This window comes from Culex quinquefasciatus, chromosome 1 (genome assembly GCF_015732765.1).
Source record: "Culex quinquefasciatus strain JHB chromosome 1, VPISU_Cqui_1.0_pri_paternal, whole genome shotgun sequence".
Lineage (NCBI taxonomy): Eukaryota > Metazoa > Arthropoda > Insecta > Diptera > Culicidae > Culex > Culex quinquefasciatus.
Genome location: NC_051861.1, coordinates 11,606,144 through 11,629,462, shown reverse-complemented (window position 1 = coordinate 11,629,462; position 23,319 = coordinate 11,606,144). Strand labels below are relative to the sequence as shown.

At 39.1% G+C, this 23,319-nt stretch overlaps 4 protein-coding genes across 4 annotated transcripts; 3 read left to right on the top strand and 1 right to left on the bottom strand.

Moving 5' to 3' along the window:
• Positions 1 to 2,503: 2,503 nt before the first annotated feature.
• LOC119765102 lies at positions 2,504 to 3,105 on the bottom strand. Its single transcript, XM_038248245.1, has 2 exons — positions 2,996 to 3,105; positions 2,504 to 2,930 (listed from the first exon to the last, which is right to left on the bottom strand). The coding sequence occupies exons 1-2, from the start codon at positions 3,050 to 3,052 to the stop codon at positions 2,622 to 2,624; spliced, it is 366 nt and encodes a 121-aa protein (XP_038104173.1). The 5' UTR covers positions 3,053 to 3,105; the 3' UTR covers positions 2,504 to 2,621.
• Positions 3,106 to 14,674: 11,569 nt separating this feature from the next.
• LOC119771189 (4-coumarate--CoA ligase 1-like) lies at positions 14,675 to 16,483 on the top strand. The gene is given in 3 exon segments (XM_038266789.1): positions 14,675 to 14,902; positions 14,972 to 16,278; positions 16,280 to 16,483. Coding segments are annotated over 3 exon segments (1,569 nt in total). The 5' UTR covers positions 14,675 to 14,785; the 3' UTR covers positions 16,425 to 16,483.
• Positions 16,484 to 16,557: 74 nt separating this feature from the next.
• On the top strand, positions 16,558 to 18,542 carry LOC119771187 (4-coumarate--CoA ligase 1-like). Its single transcript, XM_038266787.1, has 2 exons — positions 16,558 to 16,916; positions 16,978 to 18,542. The coding sequence occupies exons 1-2, from the start codon at positions 16,785 to 16,787 to the stop codon at positions 18,478 to 18,480; spliced, it is 1,635 nt and encodes a 544-aa protein (XP_038122715.1). The 5' UTR covers positions 16,558 to 16,784; the 3' UTR covers positions 18,481 to 18,542.
• A 69-nt stretch (positions 18,543 to 18,611) lies between these two features.
• Positions 18,612 to 20,682, top strand: LOC119771188 (4-coumarate--CoA ligase 1-like). The gene is given in 3 exon segments (XM_038266788.1): positions 18,612 to 18,855; positions 18,912 to 18,986; positions 18,989 to 20,682. Coding segments are annotated over 3 exon segments (1,596 nt in total). The 5' UTR covers positions 18,612 to 18,735; the 3' UTR covers positions 20,390 to 20,682.
• Positions 20,683 to 23,319: the final 2,637 nt, after the last annotated feature.

Genomic DNA, 23,319 nt, shown 5'->3' with positions numbered 1-23,319 from the left:
GTTTCGGTCCCCGGACGAATGAAAAACGTGCCTCTTCGTTAGGGCCCATCGTGAAAAAACGGATGACTGAAAAGCTAAACGGAAAATTCTCTCCTCTCTCTCTCTCTCTCGAGCTGGTGGCTTTTCCGAGCTACGGAGACGAATTCCATTTTATAAATTACCTCATCAATTTCTCTTTTCTAAATATATTCATAACGTGAAATTCCGACTAAATTGCTGGTATTTTAGGGTTCGTCGCCGGGCGCTTTTTTGCCTTCTTGAAACTTTTTCTTTCTTTTCTTTTTGAAGGAGAGCAGGAAAAATGCTTGCTGGTGAGTCGAGGGTCGAGATTTTCAATGGCATCACTCTATGAATATTAGAGTGTTTTGGTGGTACAGGATCTTATGTTGTTGACATTCAAGGGATCGTTTTTGGCGAACGTAAGGCATCATGCTTAACCCAAATGAATGATTACGACTTGATTGTTCTTGTGTTCTGCATGCCTGTGAGGAATCTGAGGTTGTTGGTTTAAATCTCGTTAACCAATAGTTTTAAATTATTTAAAATCTCGTTCAACTACTTCATACCAGGGGGCAACATCTATATCTCACTACAGGCTACAGAACAAAATGGAGCTGTCATTCACGGAACCAAAACAAAGCCAGAACAAAAGAACAGCTGTTCATGACGGAACCGAAACAAATCAACTGCGCACTGTAAAAAAGTACAAAAACTGCTTGCATAAAATGGAAAGAAACTGATTTTTTTTTCATGTAAAATTGGTTGCCGGACTCTGTCATTTGAGTTTAAAATCGTGCTACAATTTTTTAAGGTTCATTGTTTTTATTTGTAAACCTATAGAAGTAATTTGCCATCAAAATAAAAACACAACTTAGAGTGAAAATCTAGACGGTTTAAAATGAGATAGAAGAAATTTATCAGTTTGTTCATGAGATTTTCCATCAAGATATGTTGAAAACAAAATTACATTCTACAAAATGAGATAAATTCACTTCTTCATTGGGCATTTTTTTGTTTATTAAATTTGATTTAGGTTATATTCTTTTTTTTTTTATTTTGCTAGCATACAGTTTTGCCTTCCTAAGACTAATAAGACCTAAGACTATAATCCTGCTCTAAAAATGAACTTTTTATTGAGAGCTCAGAGACACACCTCCATGTATACTTATCGACTCAGAATCGAAAACTGAACAAATGTCTGTGTGTGTGTATGTGTGTGTGTGTGTGAGTATGTATGTATGTGCCCAAAATTCCCGGTTGCATTCGACTTGGTTTAGGGTCCCATACATTGCTATTGAATTGCTTGAAGTTTCAATAATTAGTTCAAAAGTTATGTATACAAATGTGTTTTCACACATATCCGGATCTCATTTATATGCATGTAAACGATGTCCGGATCCATCATCTGACCCATCGTTGGTTAGGTAATCTAAAGACCTTTCCAACGAGTCCACAACATTGAAGATCTGGCAACCCTGTCTCGAGTTATGACCAATTAAGTGATATTTAGGTACTTTTTTGAGGCCGGATCTCACTTAAATGTATGAAAACCATGTTCAGATCCATCATATGACCCATCGTTGGTTACACAGCAAATTCTGATGTTCATTTTCAGTTAACATTTACAGGAAACTGCACTACTGAAATTTTCAGTTAGTTTTTCGCTGAACATCAGTTACAATTTGTATGGAGCTGTCAAAGTTTGCTGAAATTTCAGCAAGTTTTCATTTACTGAAAATTTCAGTAGTGCAGATTTCAGTAAATTTAACTGAATTCAGTAATGAGAAATTGGTGTGTATGCCTATACCTATAGGTAATCGAGAGCCCTTTCCAACGAGTCCACAACATTGAAGATCTTGCAACCCTGATTCGAGTTACGACCACTTAAGTGATATTTATAGATCGAAAAAAAAATAGCTGAAACATGTGTCCAAACCACTCATATTAACCCATTGATGGTAAAAAAATGTGGAAGGCATCAACCACAAAGGTTGATTAAGTTAGTTTTTCATAAAATTCGATTACATTTAAACATTTAAAGAAATCTTAAAAAATCACTTTCTTCTCTACTCCTTTACAATCTAAACTTGCTATATGAAAAAGGGGAGTTTTGCAAGAAACAGTTTCTTCAATTTAATTTCCTAAAACATAAGTTCAAAATCTTTAAAACTTTTTTGCAAACATTACTTTACAGTTGTAAAATTCTTCTCAATAATTATACCGTTAATCAAGTGAATTTAAACGAATTCTATTTCTGAATTGCTGATTTCCATATCCATATATTTTAATTTTTGCACTTAAGCCCCCTCCAAACAAAAATCCTGGCTACGGACTAGGTTGGTCCAAATCCGGGCGTTCTCGGGGCTACCCCCTGAAATCAAAGATTGACCCATTAATAGACTTAATTCCTCCGCAGGTAAAAAACTGAAACAGTTGCTTTTCTCCATAGGTTTTGACGATTTTTCCAACACAAGCTTCAAGCGATTAGAGGGAGGGGTTCCCGTGGTCAGAACGAGCTAAAATTTGAAGTTTAGCCTAGTGATGGATCAATTTTTGATTTCAGGGGGTAGCCCCGAGAAAGTCCAGACTTGGATCACCCTACTACGGGCCTGTCCAATTGTTTATCGTTTAATACACTCCACAATATCGGCAGCCAGCTCACACGGGTCGTGATTATCCGTACCGTCACATTGTTCCGCCAAACGCCTCATGTTTTGACGAACCTGTTCCGTTTTGGCAGCTGCCAGCATGGTGACTAGAAAGCCCTCCTTATCGAACCGTTGTCCATCGTGGAACCCCAGGTACTGCATTATGCAGCTGTAGTAACACTTTGTGGTTTTAGTTTCCGGCGTCTGCAACGCTTGGAACATCTCGACGTCCACATCCGAGGCCCCTTCCTGGTCACGGCAGCTTACTTCGTTCTGTGTTACCTTTTTAAGAAGAGTTTAATTCGTGAATGGTTTGGAGAAAACGTGGTGTAGCGATTGGATCACACCGTCATAGCCACGACTGTTGACAGTGCCAGCAAACAGAATGCACACAAGATTTTCATTTTACTTCTATTTGCACAAAACTATTACCAGACTATGAACAACAATAAGATAGAACCTCGAGTATATAACACGTGGAACTGTCATAGTTTCAACAAAATGAAACTTCATGGTGTTTAATCTACAAATCTTCCTGTGATATTGTGCAACAGCGAAACAAACCTATTATTAGAGAATAATCTGTTGCGTAATCTTTCAAAGCAGAGTACAGAATGGTTTAATAAGAGTCATAAAAGTTAATAAACACAACTCGATTTTTTTCTTTTAATTTTATCTTCAGATAGTTGAAAATGAAAAAATAAATAAAACACAAGTACATTAGAGAACAATTAATATTTTCTCGACAAAAAAAAACAAAGAAAATGTTCAATTATGGATTTCGATTGTTGAAACCATCCTGAAAAAAAATTCAAACTGAAAATGCGCTTCATTGTCTACTGCAAACTATTTATACCGGAAGATCAAAGTTGGGGACACTATTTCCGGAGCTGCCAACATCAAGAGCTCGTTCAGAACAGAAAGATCCTTGAGTTTTCCAGAGATTGTTACAAAAATGAATACTAAAACTCTTCGACGAAGACGAATCAAATTTAAATCCAGCCATAATTCACTCGCAGCACAGTCGTGCCACCGCCGTCCTTTGATCTGATTCCGATGGGGGGCAGCATTAGACTCCGGTCGAGCAGACGACTTGAAACGTATATGCTAATCGGCGTGGCGTGGCAGCTGGCTGCAAATTAAATTGTTGAGGCGAAATTTATACTCCACTTGTGAAAACACTCGTCCCCATCGAGCAATTGGCCAGCAAAGAAGCGTCCGGACACTGGGACTCAACTGCCATGCCGGAAAGAAAAGTTGCAGATTGAATAATATACATGTATATTTCATCTCTAGAAGCATGCAGAAAACACACACACGCAGGCCCCGAGGATCCTCCAGGCGGTTCCGGGAAATGATATAGTGTAGAGACCCCCGTAAGGGACACCCGGTCCAGAGCAAGAGAAAGACTCCTCCGGCTGGCAGCTTCTAATTCAATAAAGTCCCGAGATTAGAATAAATTCCATTTTAAGCGCAAGCCAAGCGGCCACTTCTATGGCAGCAACATCAACGACGGGGAGAGGGGACAGGACACTTTTCTCCATAAATGTTTTGATATGAAAAAGAAAAATATCCGGCTGGTGTCATGATTTAATCATATGCCATCGTTCAAGAGCTTTAGTATGGCAAGTCATATGAAAAATGTGAAACTATATCACATACTATATTGATTAACACATTTTAAAAATTTTATTAGTTTTTGAAGAAATAATCACAAATATTATTTGGGGGTAACATTGGTTCAAAAGAGATAAAATCGACGCCGTCGTGCTAACTTGTCGTACGTCGCTTTTTGACGTTCCGAGAAAAACGTGTTTTAATGTTTGACCTTGAACAAACAAAAACGAGAGCACGCAATGCAAACAATAACAAACACGTTTTGTGTGGTTTTGTGATCAAATCGTCCTGAAGTTTGGTTGAATTTGGTTGCTGGAGTCCAGAGTTATAATTACGAATGTTTACGGTAGTCGAACTCGTACCTGTGTCAAACGCGCTCTGACCTGAAATCCCTTTGGCCAATTGTCGCACCTACATTAATTTTCAGGCTGTGTCACGATAGCTTGACAAGATTGAAACTTTTTTCATATGAACAGTGACAAAAGTGCACGGAGTTTTTTCGGTTTTTATTGAATATCTCAGGATTGAAAGCGAATTTTGGGGATCTGTGAAGGTCAAAAGGTGAGGCATTGTGAGCTGCACAAAAGGGCGTTCTTCACTCAATTTGGTCCAAAATACACGTACGCAAGTTAGCACGACAGCGACCAGGGATATCAAATCCTGTTTTTTTTTCGACGTTTTTTATTCAATGTTCTCAAAAATGTACACTGCCCAAACGCGAGTAAACCCCTCAAATGAAATGCTATTAAAATCAATTCCCGTAATTTCAATCAATTGAAACAAGATCCGCACACAAAAGAGAGGCACACGTGGAAAATCATCAATCACCACCACCCCCAATTTTAGCGCGCTGGAATGTTCGCAGAATCCGTCCGTCACGTGAGGGTACCGCAAGCTGGAAGCCGTGGCGGATCACGTCCTGTCAATAAAACGTGCATATTATCCATTCCGAGATGAGTAGAAAGTCAGTCGTCACTGCTGCCGCCGCCGCGACTCCGATGTCTGATGTATTATGGACGAGTGGAAATATGTGTGTCAAAAATCGAACAAAATCTCGTTCGCAAAAGCTGAAATATCGAACGTCACATCTCTCCGAGCACGTCCGAATTTTCGCAGCGAAAAGTTGGCTTCCCTTTTCTTTGTATGGGACTGGGCACACGTAGGGCATAAAATAAAGGCAGTTCTGCGAAAATGTTGTCAAAGGTCTGAGTGACGATGTCATGACGAATTTGTAAACTCAAACTGGATGTCAGCTGTCTAGGGATCATCCATAAACTACGTGAACACTTTTTTTGAAATCTTAGAATCCCCTCTCCCTCAAATCTGTCCACGTGGTTTATGGATGGTCTCCTAATTTTGTAGAACATTTAAGTATTACTCGATTCCATCGCATATAAATGTTATGGCTTCAATTCACTAATGGGCACTTTTCAAACAAAAAGTCAAACCTAATTAAGTGGATGTTCAGCCGGAGGCGACGTGCAAACACGTGAACACGGTCAGTTCTGCGGCAGACATTTTTGTGGCTTCGTGACAGAATTCGTTTGATGTGGCGCAGGCCTACATAGTTGAGGCTGAACATTGTTGGTCCAAAAGGACCAATAGTGATGAGTTTAATATTAATTGTACATATGATGAGCTTATACCAAAAGAATCCAATAAAGTTATTTATTATTTTATTACTGAACAAATAATCGGATCATGACTGCACATTGAACATGATATTGATAATTGAGGTGACATACTTAACATTGCAGCACAATTTGTATTTAAAATATTTGTCCCTGAGCTGTGGCTAAAGGGAGGTTTTAATGAAAAAAAATATATTTTAAAGGTCAAATTAAAAAAAGACAAAAAGTACACCAAATACCTTATACATTATTACAGTAAATAATTATCAAAATATCGGTGAATTAATTTTTTTAAAGTCCTAATTTCATACGTCTTGAAAACTTGAAAAAAAATGATCTAATATGAATTTAACTCATAACCTCATAACTTACATGTCATAAAAAAACAAAACACAAACAAACAAAAAACCAAAAAAATGGCTCAGGCAAAAAAACTGCTTACCTAAATGTGGCATTTATGCCAGGTTTGTACACTGTAAATTTTGTGTAATGCTGTGCAATTTCGTTTAATTTGAGCAGTTCTCTACGAAATCGGTCTTTTTTCTTGAATTTTAATTTTTGTATTGTTCAATCCGTCTGAAACTTTTATGATGCTTTCGGTATGTCCAAAGAAGCCATATTGCATCATTAGTTTGTCCATAGAATTTTCCTTACAAATTTGGCAACGGTCCATACAAAAATGATGTATGAAAATTCAAAAATCTATGTCTCTTGAAGGATTTTTTTGATCGTAGGTATGGATAAGGAGTACACTGAAAAATATGATACACGGTAAACAAAGTTTTGGTGATATTTAATTTAACTCTTTGTCACAAAAACTTTATTTGCAAAAAAACACTATTTTTATTTTTATTTTTAGATATGTTTTAGGGGACATCAAATGCCAACTTTTCAGAAATTATCAAGTTGTGCAAAAAATCTTTGACCGAGTTATGAATTTTTCAATCAATACTGTTTTTTTTTTTCAAAACAAACTAATTATGCAAAATGGATTCTTTGGCAATACCTAGAGCTAAAAAAATCGAAATTACGCGGCATGCCAATTACAAAACTTTGAAATTTCACGGCAATTGCACGGTAAAAAAATATTCTTTAATCAAAATTATAAACAGAAAAATGTCTTGAAAGTTAGCAGTAGTTCTAGATACAAAAACAAACTTCAGGAGGTACTTCAGCTTTATCGACAAGCCCCGCCCTGAAGAACGTTTGCACCAATCGAGTTCAAACGTTATTTAGAACTTCCGAACCCTTGTCAAATCGACAAGGATCCAGCGCGTATACAGTTAGCAGCAGTATGCCAGTATGCCTAATTCCAGTCATAGCTCACTAAGTCGCGATGGCCTAGTGGTTAGCATTTTTGCTTACTAATCCAAAGGACGGGGGATCGAACCCCGACTCGAGCGACTTTTGATTTTTTCGTTCATGTTCAGAGTTTCAAGAATTATATTTCCTATACTTTCTCGTTGGGAGCATATGGGAATCGAACCCAGAAACATTCGCTTACAAAAACTAGAATTATTAAAATAATTGCAATAAAGATTATTTTTTGCTTTCCTTCATTTCAGCAATAGAGAAATTTCAGTATTTTGATAAAGTTCAGGCAAAACTTCATTAACATCATTTTTTACATTTATTGATAATTCAAGAAAAAATATAACACATTGCAGAACAATTACAAAATATGATTTCAACATGTATAATTTAACTTTGCAATTGAATTAAAACACATAATTTATAACCAATAAATTTAAATGCAATTTGTTCATCGTTGTTTAGTCACGGATGAACGGACATGACACGCGGGATTTCAAAAAGTGAAGCAGGTTTTCTTTTACTTCTTCTTGGTGAAAACCTGCGCAAGCGAGATGGCTTGTGTCAAAATCTTCGCGCCACGTGGTCTTAAACGTAAACAAAGCCAGCTAATAATGCAAACTCATGGGCACTTTTTGAAATGGTCGTATGATTTTATTATCAAAATACCACTTCTATCAATTTTTCGGCAATTTTAGTAACCATGACAAATTACATAGAATCATTAAGACAAACTTTATGCGAAAAATTGTTTCTACTTCGACAACCTGAGTGTAGATGGCGCAAGTGATAGTTTGATTCAGAAATTTGAAGAAAATTTGTTCCTGGTGTCATGTCCGTTCGTCCGTGGTTTAATGTCGTTGATTATTTAAAATACATTTTACAAAAAAAATAAAAATTAAAAAGCTATATTTGCGTTTTCTTTCAAAGTTGATTAATGTTCTTTTAAAATCTATTTAGATTTTTTTGGAATAAAGAACTAACTGCATTTTGCTGAATATTCTAATGAACAATATCTTCAAAAAATGGTTGTTGGTTTGATAAGAAATACTTTTTTACTTTTAGCCCTACATACCGAAAGCACCATAGAAGTTTCAGCCGGATTAAAAATGCAAAAAAAAATCGAATGACCGAAATCTGAGAGAATTGCTCATTTGCGTTTCATAAAGAATCATGTAGGAGCATGAGGTTTGCGATCCCCAGAAATGTCAATTTTAAATTAAAAAAAAAATAGATGAGTCGAGCAGCATTGTGAAGAAAATTATGCAGTGAAACAAGTTAAAAATAAAATTGTTTGACCAGCAAAAAAGTTCCTTTTTCGGAGTAACTGTTTGACACCGAGTGTTTAGAACAATTAACTTCACCATTATTAAATGGAAATTTCTTCAAGAATGCATCATTCTTGTGAAGAGCAACATCGAGATTTTAACTTTTTTGTTGTTCTAAGGGCATCTCCAGCGCTAGGGTGCAAATCAAATTTGCACCCGGCTCATGAATACCGAGATCAAATTTGCCACCTTGAAAAAACTCCGTCATCCCCACCGCTAGGGTAGCAAATTTGCCACCGAAACAAGCCCACCGCGGGGGGCAAATATGGGTTTTTATCATTTTTGCTCTCGTTTACCTTCAAAATCAATAAATATGTGTTGATTCATGCCTAGAAATGCTAAAAGTTTATTAAATTATTTAATCCTATTGAAAATTTCAAAGAATTTCATTTTTCGAAAATGTCGAAAGTTAAATCATTTGCTACCCGATTTGATTCCCACCAAATTTGCTCTCGAGTTTGCCCCCGAGTCTCCCACCGCGCGGAGCAAATCAGGTATCAAATTTGATCTCAAGTTCATCTGTAGAAGAAAAATATGTGTCGGTACCTGTCGGGTACTCATTTTCTGATACCCGACAAGTACCGGCAAGCCGGGGGCAAAGTTTTGAATGCGTGTTTCGGAGATTTTTGTATGTCTGCACTTGTGTATGATTCTAAAATTCAAAAATTTAAAAATTAAAAAAATCGAAAATTCAAAAATTCAAAAAGTTAAAAATTCGAAAATTTTAAAAATTTTAAAATTTTAAAATTCAAAAATGCAAAAATTCAAAAATACAAAAATGCGTTTCAATAGTTTATTTTTTTTTTTCAAATATTCAAAAAATTCAAAAAGTAAAAATTTGAAAATTTGGAAATTTAAAAATTCAGAAATTTAAAAATTCAAAAAAATCAAAAAATTCAAAAATTCAAAAATTCAAAAATTTAAACATTCAAAATTTCAAAAATTCAAAAATACACAACAATACAGAGATTTTTGTATGTCTGCTCTTGTGTATGATTAAGAAATTCAAAAATTCAAAAATTCAAGAATTCAAAAATTCAAGAATTCAAGAATTCAAGAATTCAAAAATTCAAAAATTCGAAAATTTAAAAATTCAAACAGTTAAATATTCAAAAAAAAATAAAATTCAAAAATTTTAAAGACAAAGAAATTAAATAGCTTGATTTTTTTTTAAATATTCAATAAATTCGAAGATTCAAAAAGTCAAATATTTTAAAATTTTAAAATTCAAAAATTTAAAAGAAAAAAAAGGCCGGATCTCAGATATTTTAATGAAAACGTTTATTTTTTTATTTTTTCCATTTTTTTTAAATAATTTTCAATTTTTTTATATTTTTATTTTTTTATTTCTTTAAATAAGTTAATGTTTTTAAATTTAAAAATGTTTTTTATGTGTTTTTAATTTTTCCCCTTTTTTAAATTTTGTTTTTTTTTATTTTTTTTAATGTTTTTAATTTTTTTTAATGTTTAAATATTTTTTTAAATGTTTTTAATTTTTTTTTATTTTTGTTTAAATTTATTTTTTTTCATAATTTTTTCAATTTTAATTTTTAATTTTATTTTTTTATATTTTTTAATATTCTTTAAATATTAATTTTTTTTTATTTTGTTTTTTTTTTTTCAAATTTTGTCATTTTTTTTAATTTTTATGATTTTTGTTAAACTTTTTTAATTTTCTTTAAAATTTTATTTTTTTTAATTTTATTTTTTAATTTTTTGGAATTTTTTAAATTGTTTTAAAATTTATTAATTTTTTTTTATTTTTTTATTTTTATTTTTTTAGGCTGTTACAAATATTTTTCAAAGTTTATGTCCCTCGGCTCTGACCGAGGCTCTGACCAAAGTCGAGGGGGATGCAAAAAAATAAAAAAAATATAAAAATTTAAATTACAAGCCTAGGTTTCAACATTTGGATGAAAAAAGTGTTTTAAAATGCTTTTTACAGGCGTACAGTTGCTTTCCAATCATTAGTTTTGAAAATATCGAGTTATTGACGGAATGTTTTTTTCCCCAATTTTTTTTTGTGGGACTGTACATTGGTATTTTATGAAAATTTAAAATGTTTTCAAAGGAGTTAAACGTGCTAAATATGATTATAAACGCGGGAAAATGTATTTTAACTGGTTTTCAGTTGGTTAAACTTTAATTTTCATTAAAATTTTGAAGTTTTTCGAAAAAAAAAATTGCCCCCTGAAGTTGGGCAACTTTGAAGGGCGACATTAATTTTGAAAAATATTTGGAACGGCCTTAAATTTTTTTAATTTTTTAAAATTATTTTAATTTTTTTTAAATTTTTTAATTTTTTTTTTATTTTTTTCAATTTTCTTTTAATTTTTAGGCTGGTACAAATATTTTTAAAAGTTTTTGTCACCCCCCCCTTCAAAATTGGCCCGAAAAATCAGGGGGCAAAAAAAATATTTTTACAATAAACTTCAAAATTTCAATGAAAATTCAAGTGCAACCAGCTGAAATCAAATTAAAATACATTCTTCTGCGTTTTAAATCATTTTTAGCATGTTTGGGTTTATTAAAAATCTTAAGATTTTTGAAAATTTTCGATGCAAAATTTTTTTTTCGATACAATTTTTGTTTTTGTCAGATCTTAGATTTTTTGAAAACTAATGATTGCAAAACAACTGAACAAGTGTAAAATGCATTTTAAAACACATTTTTCATTTAAATGTGTAGACTATGGCTTGTTATTTAAATTTTTATATTTTTTTATTTTTTTGCCCCCCCCTTGACCTCGGCCAGGGCCGAGGGACAAAAACTTTTTTAAATATTTGCATCGGCCTTATTGTTGTTTTAATTTTAATTTTTTTTTTTGATTTTTTTTTATTTTTTTTTAATTTTTATTTTTGTTTTAATTTCAATTTTTAATTGTTGTTTTATTTCGTTTTATACATAAAAAAACAATCTAATTTTTTTTCCGTGCATGATTCAGTTTTCCGTGCATCATTCCATTTGCCGCAGTAGCAAACCAGCAGAATAGCGGGTAGCAAAGTGAAATCTCGAAGAACTGAGAGAAAATTTGCTACCGCGACAGGTACCGCGGTGGGGTTGACGTCGGGTGCAAATTTGATTTGCTTCGATGTTTGCTTCCCGCGCTGGAGATGCACTAAGCCATGATCTTAAATTTGAATCTTTTTTCACCTTGTTTTTTTTTTTATGCGAGTATTTACCTTTGCCTAATTATATCACTGATCTAATTTCTGGTCATCCTACTCAGCAGGTGCAATGCTTTACCTAGTTTTTTGGGCTTAAAATGGGTTCATTTCCCCTACCTAAAGACAAAGCTCAGCCCGATGGGTCAAGCCAAAAGAAGGAAATACCAAAGTTGTAACATGTTGCAAAAATATACACGCAGGAAAAATCAATACCAAAATGAAGGTGCCTTTTTAGATCCTTCTCTTTTTGGGGAGAAATGAATTCCGAATTGTTCGGTAGGGATAACTCTTCCGTCGGAGAATTATGTGTGGTTCGATGGAGGGGAATTCCATGATGAGCTTGATGATGTTGAAAAGTAATGGCAAAAAATAGGGACTTACATCGAAAAGTTTGCTTTCAGACAGAGTTTGCGGGTGTGCAGACAAGTTAAACGGGGCGAAACAATTTCGGCGTTGAACTTTTGCGGTGGAGTTTTGGACGAACATCATCTGGATTTTTGGAGTTTTAAACCGGTTGGTCTTCACCGTTTCGCCTTACTAAATCCCAATGATTCCACAACGTTTAGTTTCAATTCTATTAACTGTAATGAACCCAGGAATTCCAAAAGTATACACTTCCTGAAATTTCCATCATATTTGTACAATCTTCCCAAAACAACCAAAAACTATTCCCACTCACAGAACCAGATAAGTGGCCATTTCCCGCTCCAGATCACACTCCTCGTGGCGTTGGGGCGTGGACCCCTCGACGTGCTGGTAATTAATAAACTCGTTTCAAATTCAAACACACTTTGCTGCTGCACCGGAAATGCACTCCGGCAGGATTATGCCCGCAGGCACTCTTGAGAAAGTCAAACTTTCGACTGTTGCCGGATCTGCGCCCGCCCCAGGCATAGTGTAGGATTAAGCTCCCCAGGGGAAGTGTTGCCAGCCGCAATCCTAGGGATATGCCGGGAGATTATTAATTGGGTACTAAAGCCCTATGTCAATTTTTAGGTACAACGGTAGAAAACACGATCAAAAACCATTTCTGATCACTTTTTTTCATTTTAATGCAAAAAAAAATAAAGACACGACAACATTTTTTCGATGGATCAACTATAGTCCCCTTGAAACGAGCTGTCAAGTAGGAGCTTTTCTGTCAAGAAGGACCGCGAGGTTAATTTTTCAAAATGGATTTAAAAATCCATTTTAAACTCTTTGTGGTCGTACAAAGGGTCATTGTACTCAGAAAAATAAGCTTTATCGCTGTAAACAATAATATTAGAAATCTAAGCTTCATTTTAGGACCCAATTGCAGCCCTTTTCCTGCTCTGCGCGCGGTTCCGAGAGTTATGAGTTTTCCGAGAGGATTTTGCCGGAAAAGTGAAGTGGCTGAGGTTTTCCGAGGTGATTAAGCGTTTTGGGGGTGTGATTATGGCTTGGGAAGAAGGGTCTGGGCTCATCGAATGATCATTGTTATTCAATGCACAATTTCAGGAACACCTCACACAGATTTTTATAATTTTCCGTTAGATTTTTTTTAAAGAAACTCACTTAAATACAGAAGATAAACAATTAGGACAAAAATTGTTCGAAATGCGTTGCATCGCATTGAATTTATTGTTTCAACAATTATTGAGTCTACGTGTCCTAATTGAATTGTAGATACGTTCAGTTCTAACTGCTCTCGTAGTGGATTCACACCTGGCCAAGTACCTTCTTTTTTACCCTCTTTCATCGAACGGGTCTTCATTGTCTTTTGTCTATGTGAGCAACTTGCCAACTTCGAAGTAAGACAATCACCCTAGTCATCACCTCCGAACCATCGTTGTGCAGGTGGCTTCTTATCACATTTTCCATTATTTTGAACAAAAATATACATTAATTGTTCAATCAATTGTTCAATCTTTATTTTATTTACTATTCACATCAAATTATTCAACAAAATATTTCAAGTATTATACTTTTGTTGAATTATAGAATTGGTTGAACATCTTATTGAAATACAGCTAATGTTCTACATTCAATTCTTGAAATTTATTAAAACTCATGTCAAGACAACACGACAGTGACGATCCCTAGGCTACGCCAGGTGAACGAGAGATTTGTCCAGCCCCATCTCGCATTATTTTTTTCTCGTTGAATTCTAGAACACGGAAAAACTGGTTCAAAATAGCAAACCTCCAAACTGGTACTTGTTTTCTTGACAGAATCACTTCAACACGAAGGGCCAAACCAAAAACGTTATCAAACCAACGGAGTGTCATTTTATTCAACAATAAAACAAATCGATATTTAACATTTTTTTTCCGTGCAACACCCGCGACGACTAGAATAGGTGCAGACCCTTCTCCCCCGAGCGAAGGAAAAGTTTTGCGTGACAAGAAAATTAAAGAAAAACTTTTCATTGTCACCCTATTAGTGCTCTTGCTTGGTCATTTCTTCACCGACCCGCCACAAGATTCTTCTTCGGACGGAGGACCTTCGCGAGATGTTGAATCGGGGTTGAGGGAAGTGACAAGAAAACCATTCAATCGAATCGAACGTTATTCAATTAAACAATTATCCCAGCCCGTGAAGCTGTGACAAACAAACAGGGCGCCGAGAGAAGATGAACCTAGGAGTGGGTAGGAGGGAGTTCTTTTGTCAACTTTTGGGTAGCGATTTATTTAAGGACATCGCAGGAAGAAAAAGAAATGCTGCTTTATTGACGTCACACTTGTTAAATTGATCGAAACATGATTTACTGATGGAATTGATCGACGATTGATGAACAAGAACTTACAAGCATTCATTCATCAAAACTCACGAACACATTTTCAACAAGTTTGACTATCTTCACCAAAAAACGAACCTCGCCTCACACAACCACCACGTGCGCTGGAAACACATATGTATCGTCCATTGCTCCACACACCGTCCATAGCATACGATCGCGATCGTACGAAGCCGGTTAGCACCTAAATTCGCGTTCATTCGGGCTTCGTCCATCGTTTTGTCAACATCAAATCACCTTAACCGAACCCTCTGAACAGCCAACAGTGATTACATCAACATCTAGGTCATCGATCTTCAGCCTATACCGTTAGTTATTGTGCAACATGGGTACGGATTTGATCATTTCCGGAGGACCGGAACCGGTTGTACTACTGCAAGATGGTTCGCTAGGCGAAATGATGATCAAGGAACTAAAACTTCGACCTTCGAACATTGGACTGGTAAGCGCAAACGCCCCATCGCTAGAAATTCACCGACCCGGACTAATCTGAATTGCTAATTCCACACAGATCGACCCAGTCAGCGGCAGGGAACTGACCTACCGGCAAATACTGCAATACTCGTGCCGAGTGGCCCACGGGTTGAGGGCGCTTGGACTGCGCAAGACGGATACGGTAGCGATCGTCAGCGAAAACTGTCTCGAGTACTGTTTCGCCATGTTCGGAACGATCTTCGTTGGAGCTCCGCTGGCGCAGTTCAATCCGGCCTATTTGGAGGGAGAACTCGAGCATGCCATCAACATGACAAAGCCCAAGATCATCTTCGTTTCGACCGGCGTTGCCAGTAGAGTTGAGTCTGTCAATCGAAAACTTAAGTGTGCGCAAAAGCTGATCGTCTTCGGATCAAGTTTCAACGATTTCCTCAATGAAAATACTCGCGAAGAGTTCACTCCGGATCCAGTGTCCAAAAGCGATCACGTCGCCCTAATCTTACTCTCATCCGGAACCACTGGTCTTCCAAAGGGAGTCCAGCTGACCCACGCCAACATCATGGCCACGATCGCCCACTCCAAGGAATCGGCCAAACTGCTCGACCTCCCCGATCAGCTCGTTGCGCTAGCAGTAACCCCACTGTTCCACGTACTCGCAAGTGTCGGACTTATCAACATGGTCACCAACAACTGCCGTTGCGTACTGATGCCCAAGTTCAACGCTCACCTGTTCCTCGGCAGCATCCAAAAGTACAAGGTCAACCTGATGTCCGTGGTTCCACCGTTGATGGTCTTCCTCGCCAAACACCCCATGGTCGACAGCTACGACCTGTCCTCCCTGATGACCCTGTTCTGTGGAGCAGCACCACTCAGCAGGGAGATCGAGGACCAAGTCCGCGAGCGGCTGGGGATCGCGTTCGTTCGGCAGGGCTACGGCATGACGGAAACCACGTACGCAATGCTGATGCAAACCGGCTTCGAGAACAAGTCCGGTTGTGTGGGGAAAGTTCGTATGGGTCAGTTGGCCAAGGTTGTCGACCCGGAAACGGGGAAAATTCTAGGCCCAAATCAACGAGGTGAACTCTGCTTCAAGGGATCGCTGATCATGAAGGGTTACGTAGGTCGAGAGGAAGCCATCGACAGTGAAGGATGGCTGCACACCGGGGACATCGGGTACTATGACGAGGATGAAGATTTCTTCATCGTCGATCGGATCAAGGAGCTCATCAAGTACAAAGGATTCCAGGTGGCACCAGCAGAGCTTGAGGCGATACTCCTGAAACACCCCAAAGTGAAGGACGCGGCGGTGATTGGCATTCCGGACGAGAGGGTTGGCGAACTGGCGACCGGCTTTGTTGTGGCCGAAATGGGCGAGAAGATCACCGAGTGAATTGATGCAGTTTGTGGCCGAGCATGTCTCCCAGCAGAAACAACTCCATGGGGGTGTAAAATTCATTGATGAGGTTCCTCGGACAGCCAGTGGGAAGATTCTGCGCCGAATGCTACGGGATTCTTTGAAATCTAAACTGTAAATGGTGGTGGTGGTTTCATTTGTTGACAATAAACGGTGAACAGGTTTCTTCTTCATAAATACGATTAAGTTTTACTTCAGGTATCTCAAGAGAGCGAGAGTATTCAGACTCTCTTCAACTCGCAAAGCAAAAGAGAGAGCGAGAGTATGGTAGAATGAAAACATTATTGAACTTCGTCTGTGCGGCTTATCTTCCGACCCATTCTCAGTTTCATTCGTAACACGACCCACTAAACTTGCTTCGTAATAGCCGGTCCGATAACTTCGTCTTGTGGAAGGACTGTAGGTGACTCGATATCTCGGGTCGTTCAGCTGATAATTACGGCAGTACATCTCGTGCAGTATCAGAGAAAACACCGTCATGGCAGCGCCGACCGAAGAACAGTACGTATTCTACGGTGGATCGACCGACGAAAGTGTTGAAAATGGGTGCCGATCGCTGGGCGAGTTAATTCTCAAGCGTATGCGTACGAATGGAGATGATGTTGCGTTTGTAAGTGTGGTACAGTCGCATGGGAAGGCCATTTCACTCAATTACCCAACTTGTTTTCCAGATCGACGGGATAACGGGCCATGAAACGACCTTCGCCGATATGCTGGAGCAATCGGTACGGCTAGCTAATCGCTTTCACCGGATTGGTATCAAGAAGAACTACGTGGTAGCGATTATGTGCGAGAATAGGATTGAACTGGCGTTAGTGTCACTTGCCACGATCTACCTGAACGCGATCCCGATTCTGCTGAACCCAAGCTACACGCCGACGGAGCTTGAGCATGTGTTGAAACTTGCCAAACCTCGAGCCATTTTCGTGTCTCCGATCGCCCTTAAAACGCTTCTAACCGTAGCTCCAGCAATCCCTTCCCTTAAAATGATCACCCTGCTTGGATCCAAAGAAAAGCCGAACAGCAAAATTACTCTGTTCAGCGAACTCTTCGACAGAAACAAGCTAAAATCTGCCCGAGCCTTCACTCCTCAACCGGTGAACCTACGCGAGCAGGTTGCACTCATGGTTCTCTCCTCGGGAACAACCGGACTCCCAAAAGCCGTCCAACTAACCCACTACAACATTATGTCCGTCATGGCTTATATTCGGCAGGACGCAAAAACCTTCGGACTTCCAGCAAACTCGCGCGTCTTGGGACTGCTTCCTTTCTTCCACATCTACGGCTACATGATGGTCCTCAGCTCGTTCTGCAACGGACGCACAATGGTTTCGCTGCCAAAGTTTGAACCCGACCTATTCCTATGCACTATTCAGAAGTACGAGATCATGGGCGCTGCCCTCGTTCCACCGCTGATGGTCTTCCTCGCGAAGCATCCCCTCGTGGATAAGTATGACCTTAGCTGCCTAAGAGCTATCTCATGTGGAGCCGCTCCGTTGAGCAAAGAAATCGAAGAAATGGTCCTGAAACGTCTACCGAACCTGCTGATGATCCGTACCGGCTACGGAATGAGCGAGTGCTCGCTTGGTGCTCTGACGAGGAACTCCGACAAAGCCGGTAGCGTCGGCCAGGTCAACCGGATGTTCTGGATCAAAATCGTGGACACCGAGAGCGGAAAGACGCTTGGTCCCCACCAGGTTGGAGAAATTTGCGTCAAGGGTCCGATGGTCATGAAGGGATACCTGGACAACGAGAAAGAAACTCGCTCGATCATCGATCGGGACGGCTGGCTGCACACCGGTGATACCGGCTATTTCGACGAAGATCACGATTTTTACATCGTAGATCGGATCAAGGACCTAATCAAGTACAAGGGCTTCCAGGTTGCTCCAGCCGAGGTCGAGGCGGTACTGCTGACGAACGCAAAGATCAAAGACGTGGCCGTGATTGGACTGCCGGACGAGGCCAGCGGTGAAGTGCCGATTGCGTTTGTTGTCACCCAGCCGGATGCACAGCTCAGCGACGCCGAAGTTAAGGCCTGGGTTGCCGATCGACTGTCCCGCCAGAAGCATCTACATGGAGGGGTGCGCTTCGTTGCGGAGATTCCCAAGACGGCCAGTGGCAAGATTTTGAAACGGGAGCTTCGCAAATTGGTGACGAAGGCCAAATTGTGATAAGGATATGTTTTGTTGTTGATATTTTGCAAAAATAAAAGTTCTACTTCCTTACATTTGTATACCTTATAATCACAAGACAAACAAGCTATCTCCCATGCAAACTACCAAGATAAACCCCTAGCACAGATAATGAACAATAAAGTATAAAAATAAATCACTCACGATAGAGAGTTCAACCGACGACGTTCAACAGCTGATAACACAGCCCAACTCCAGCATATTGCTCAGTTAAAGACGATCCTCGCACGGTGAATGATGGAACCAAGCACTTTCTACGGAGGACCCCTGCGAGGCAGTATCGACTGTGGTTGTACTTCACTGGGAGCACTGATCATCAAGCGACTGAAGCAAAACGGTCAAAATGTTGCCTTTGTAAGTTGTTTGAATAACGGTAAAGATAGGCGTTGTAACGACTTTAAATGTTGCAGATTGATCAAGTCACTGGAAGAACGACAACGTTCGAGCAGGTACTGATCGGCTCCATGAAGGTCGCTGGCCGTCTTCAAAAATGTACGGAGTTGGTAAGGGTTCGATCGTCGCGATCTCGAGTGAAAATCGCGTTGAATACCCGATCGTAACGTGTGCCATCATCTACTTGAATGCCACGCTTGTACTGCTGAATCCAGCGTACACTCCGACAGAGCTGGGTCATGTGCTCGAGTTGACCAAACCAAAAGTTGCCTTCGCTTCAACAAAGTCGTTGAAGTCACTGCAGAGCTTTAGCTCTCACATTGGGACGGTTCTTACTTTTGAAGATCACGTTGCTGATTTCTTGAACAACAACGAGTCGCAAGATCAACTCGTTCCAAGCCCAGTGATCCTCAAGCACGATGTGGCGGTCATGGTTTTATCTTCCGGCACTACCGGTCTTCCGAAAGCCGTCCAGCTAACCCACCACAACGTGATGACCGTACTTGCGATCATACGGGAAGATCCTCGCTACACAGATCTTTCCGTTCCAATCAAGTCGCTGGGTCTGCTTCCGTTTTTCCACGTCTACGGCTTCATGTTGACCCTGAACACCTGCTGCAACGGCTTCCCAATGGTTGTCCTGCCCCGCTTCGAACCTGCACTGTTTCTCCAAGCCATCCACACCTACAAGATCACCATGTTGAATCTCGTCCCCGCCCTCGTAGTATTCCTAGCCAAACACCCTCTAGTATCCCAGTATGACCTGAGTTCCCTCAAAATGATCCTCTGCGGAGCGGCTCCCCTCTCCAAAGACATCGCTGATCAAGTGCTGGAACGACTACCTCACGTTCAATCTGTCCGGACCGCTTACGGAATGAGTGAATCTACGCTGGGAGCTCTGTCAAACTCGTTTGCCACCACCAAGCCTGGAAGTGTCGGACGAGCGCAGAAAACGGCCTGGATAAAGGTTGTAGAAATCGACAATGTCTCGATCAATCTCGGACCAAACCAAGTAGGCGAGATTTGCGTCAAAGGGCCGCTCGTCATGAAGGGATACTACAAAAACCCGGAGGCAACCAAGCAGGCCATCGATCCGACGGGTTGGCTGCACACCGGAGACACCGGCTACTACGATGGGGATGGGTTCTTTTTCGTGGTCGATCGGATCAAAGACCTGATCAAGTACAAGGGTTTCCAGGTGGCGCCGGCAGAGATCGAAGCGGTTCTGCTGAGCCATTCCGCGATCGCTGACGCTGCCGTTGTGGGAATTCTGGACGAAGCCAGCGGGGAAGTCCCGGCTGCTTTCGTAGTGCTTCAGCCGGGACAAGCGCTGACGGCTGAGCAGGTTGGCAACTTTGTGGCGGCAAAGTTATCCTCGGCAAAGCATCTTCGAGGAGGCGTTCTCTTCGTTGATGAGATACCCAAGAATGGCAGTGGCAAAATTTTGAGGAGAGAGCTTCGCCAGCGGATTGGCTCGACGAAGGCAAAGCTGTAGAAATCGTCATATCAATATGTTGACTAATTGAGTGTACGATTCCCAGAATAGAATCAAACTTCTGCAAATCAATTAAATTTATTAATTTACCAGAACTGTTTAATTTTTATACTTTTGCGGCCGGTCAACACAAATCAAATTTAATTGGCCAGGTCATCACCATGAGCTATTTTCACCCGCCGCCATCAGTCAATATTGAATCGGACAATTTTTGCACAGCTTCCGGGCAGGGTGAAATATGATGCAGTTGGGTTTCACCTGGTGGTCGTTGGAAATATAAATTTTATCAAAAATAAAAAACATTTCTGCTTTTTTTGCCACAGGCAACGTGGTGATGACTGCCAAATGAACCGTGCGTGTTACCACGATGTGTTCACACCAGAAGGGCTTTTTGATGTTGATTTAAGAGAGGTCATTGGTTTGACGATTGAATTTCAGTTTGTTTGAGTTTGATTTTATTGTGTTTTTTTTTTTTTTTTCGATGTCAAAGGTATTTATAAATTATCTCAAAATAAAAATGCTATTATTTTTTTCAGTTTTTACAAGCTTATTTTGTGTATATTTTTTTCTGCAGAATTTAAAATCGTTTTTTTTATAAAACCTGATTTTTAATCTTTGAAATCAGTGCTTGACGATTTCTTTTTTTTAAATCGAAAATTCTGATTTAAAAAAATCGTTTCTGGCTTTAATTAGGAATAATTCACAATTCACTTAATTATTAGGTGTATTTTGACATTTTCGAAGTTATAAAAGCAATGCCTTGCCCTAAGAACGCACCCAGCTATTACCGAGATCTAAAATAAACGAAGAAAGATCGATTAAAATATTCAGTTCGCCAATTATAAAAGTTAGATCGGAAAACAGACAAAATTGCCATCGAGAATTTTTTCACTCAGTTAAAAAAGCAATTTGCTTATCGTTTAACCCACTTGGGAACATTGTATCGTTTGGTAGCATAGATAAACCATTTAAGCACCACGGATAAACGCTGTAGCAAGTACATAAAGATTCAAGACATTCGAACAATATCTTGCTTTAGCAGCCTAGATGTTTCCACATTGAAAATGTACCTCAACAACGCACTCAACCCTACCACCAACTGCTACAAGACGGTGACACCCTTAAGAGGAGATGCCATCATCTTTGCTGTTTCACGTTGGTCGGGAACAATCTTATTGCTTTGCCATCATCATGGTTTTTATGGTTATTTTTATTTCGCGAGTTTTGGTATGTTCCGCGCAGAACTGTGAACTTTGCGCGGATTTGAAAAGATGGTAAAATTTTAAAGCTTTTCCTCTCACGAGCGATTGGAGCCGAACGAGGGCGAGTTTTCCCCTTTCTATACTAACGTTATTCTAAGAGATACTTAATATGCAAACTAGCGCCCAGTCCGTATAGTAGTGCTCCCATAAATCAGACTCCATTCCAGGCGATTTAACTGTCGTTGCTGCAATAATCATTTCCAGAGGAGGTGGGAAACCACTTCGAGTGGTTCACCGCACCAACCCACCAGTTTTAAGCAAATTTTCACAATCGTAACCATTTGGCCCCTAATGGACGAGAACTAACTCACCGAGGAACGAACTTAAAAATTAATTAACGAAATTGATTTGCCTTGGCCACCGCCCACCCCCCTAAAACTCCAAAACGATGAGCCAATGAACCGGAAATTAGGAGATGGCCTCACCACCAACTCCCACTCTTCGCTTGAAAGGACAAAAATGACTGTGCTTATTTCTGTGCATCAAATTAAAAACAGAACAAGTAGCGGAAGCAGATCTCGAGGCTTGGAGGTCGAGGTGCACTTTAATTGTCCGCTCCTCAGTGATTTTTTTTCTCGATGAATTAAAACGTGATAATCCCCTTGGTTTAAACCGGCTTTAGTTGGGTATATACGAGGCATCTTTTGAAGAAGACGTAAGCCAAGCGTTTTCTTTCTGGTCATTGCTCATTTATTTCATTCAATTAAATTCGGGTTTGTTGATGAATTATCCAGATAAAACTAGTTTTGGAGCGTTTGGTACGGTATGTCTACGCATCCTTCCTTCCCTGTAGATTGTTTGAAATGTAATACGTTCTCAGAATCCTCTCTGCGGTAAACACAACGTGGTAGGGCTGGCCCCCTTTAATTTTTGTAATACATTCCACAAGACTTTCCAGCATGCTTGTATTGGACTGGCTGCGTTTATGTTAGATTAGATTAGATTAGATTAGCGTGGTGATTATTGCATTCGATCGTAATTTCTCGACTCACGATCGAGACTTCTCGATCGTAATATTACACAACCCCCGGTGCTTGGTCACTTTTTCGTTTGACATTTTTTTAGTTTGTACCCCGTTCGTTGGTCAAAGTTAAACTAAAAAGCGACGAACTGTCACTTTTTACACGGCGCTCACGCACACTATCAACACAATCAAAGGGGTGTCAAACTAAAAAGTGACCCCGTTCGCTTGACAACAGCTGGGTGTCAAACTTGAGTCAACTTGTCTGTGCTTGAGTGTAGTAGATTGAAATCATTCGATAAAATTTTTTTTAAATTAAATTTTTCAAAAAATTTCAAAAATTCCAACATTTTTAAAAATTACAAAGTTTTAATTTTTTATTTTAAAAATTTAAATGTTATTAAAAATGTTTTGCAATTTTGTTGATAATACAACACCAACACACATTTAAAAGCACTTTCAATCAAGCCAAATACAAATTTACGGCAAACTGTGGTAGTACTGGCCAAAAGAGTGCTGAACTGGTATTTTTTTTAGATTCTCTCCTCTCTGAACGTATTCGTAAGTTGATCGGGTCGACGGGTACCGAGAAAGCAAAGAAATTCACGAAGTAGGGGAAATAAACCCATTTTAAGCCTAATAAGCGGTCTTGTTTGAATGATGCTGGATAATCTGGAGTGTTCCTTGAAATTCAGTAAAACCAAGTA

What these genes read in the sequence shown, in the direction of transcription:
- LOC119765102 (XM_038248245.1), bottom strand. Translation starts at nt 3,052, where the DNA reads ATGAAAATCTTGTGTGCATTCTGTTTGCTGGCACTGTCAACAGTCGTG. An exon ending in CAACAGTCGTGGCTATGACG is followed by an intron (nt 2,931 to 2,995) that starts GTGTGATCCAAT and finishes CTTCTTAAAAAG; the next exon opens with GTAACACAGAACGAAGTAAG.
- LOC119771187 (XM_038266787.1), top strand. Translation starts at nt 16,785, where the DNA reads ATGGCAGCGCCGACCGAAGAACAGTACGTATTCTACGGTGGATCGACC. An exon ending in ATGGAGATGATGTTGCGTTT is followed by an intron (nt 16,917 to 16,977) that starts GTAAGTGTGGTA and finishes CTTGTTTTCCAG; the next exon opens with ATCGACGGGATAACGGGCCA.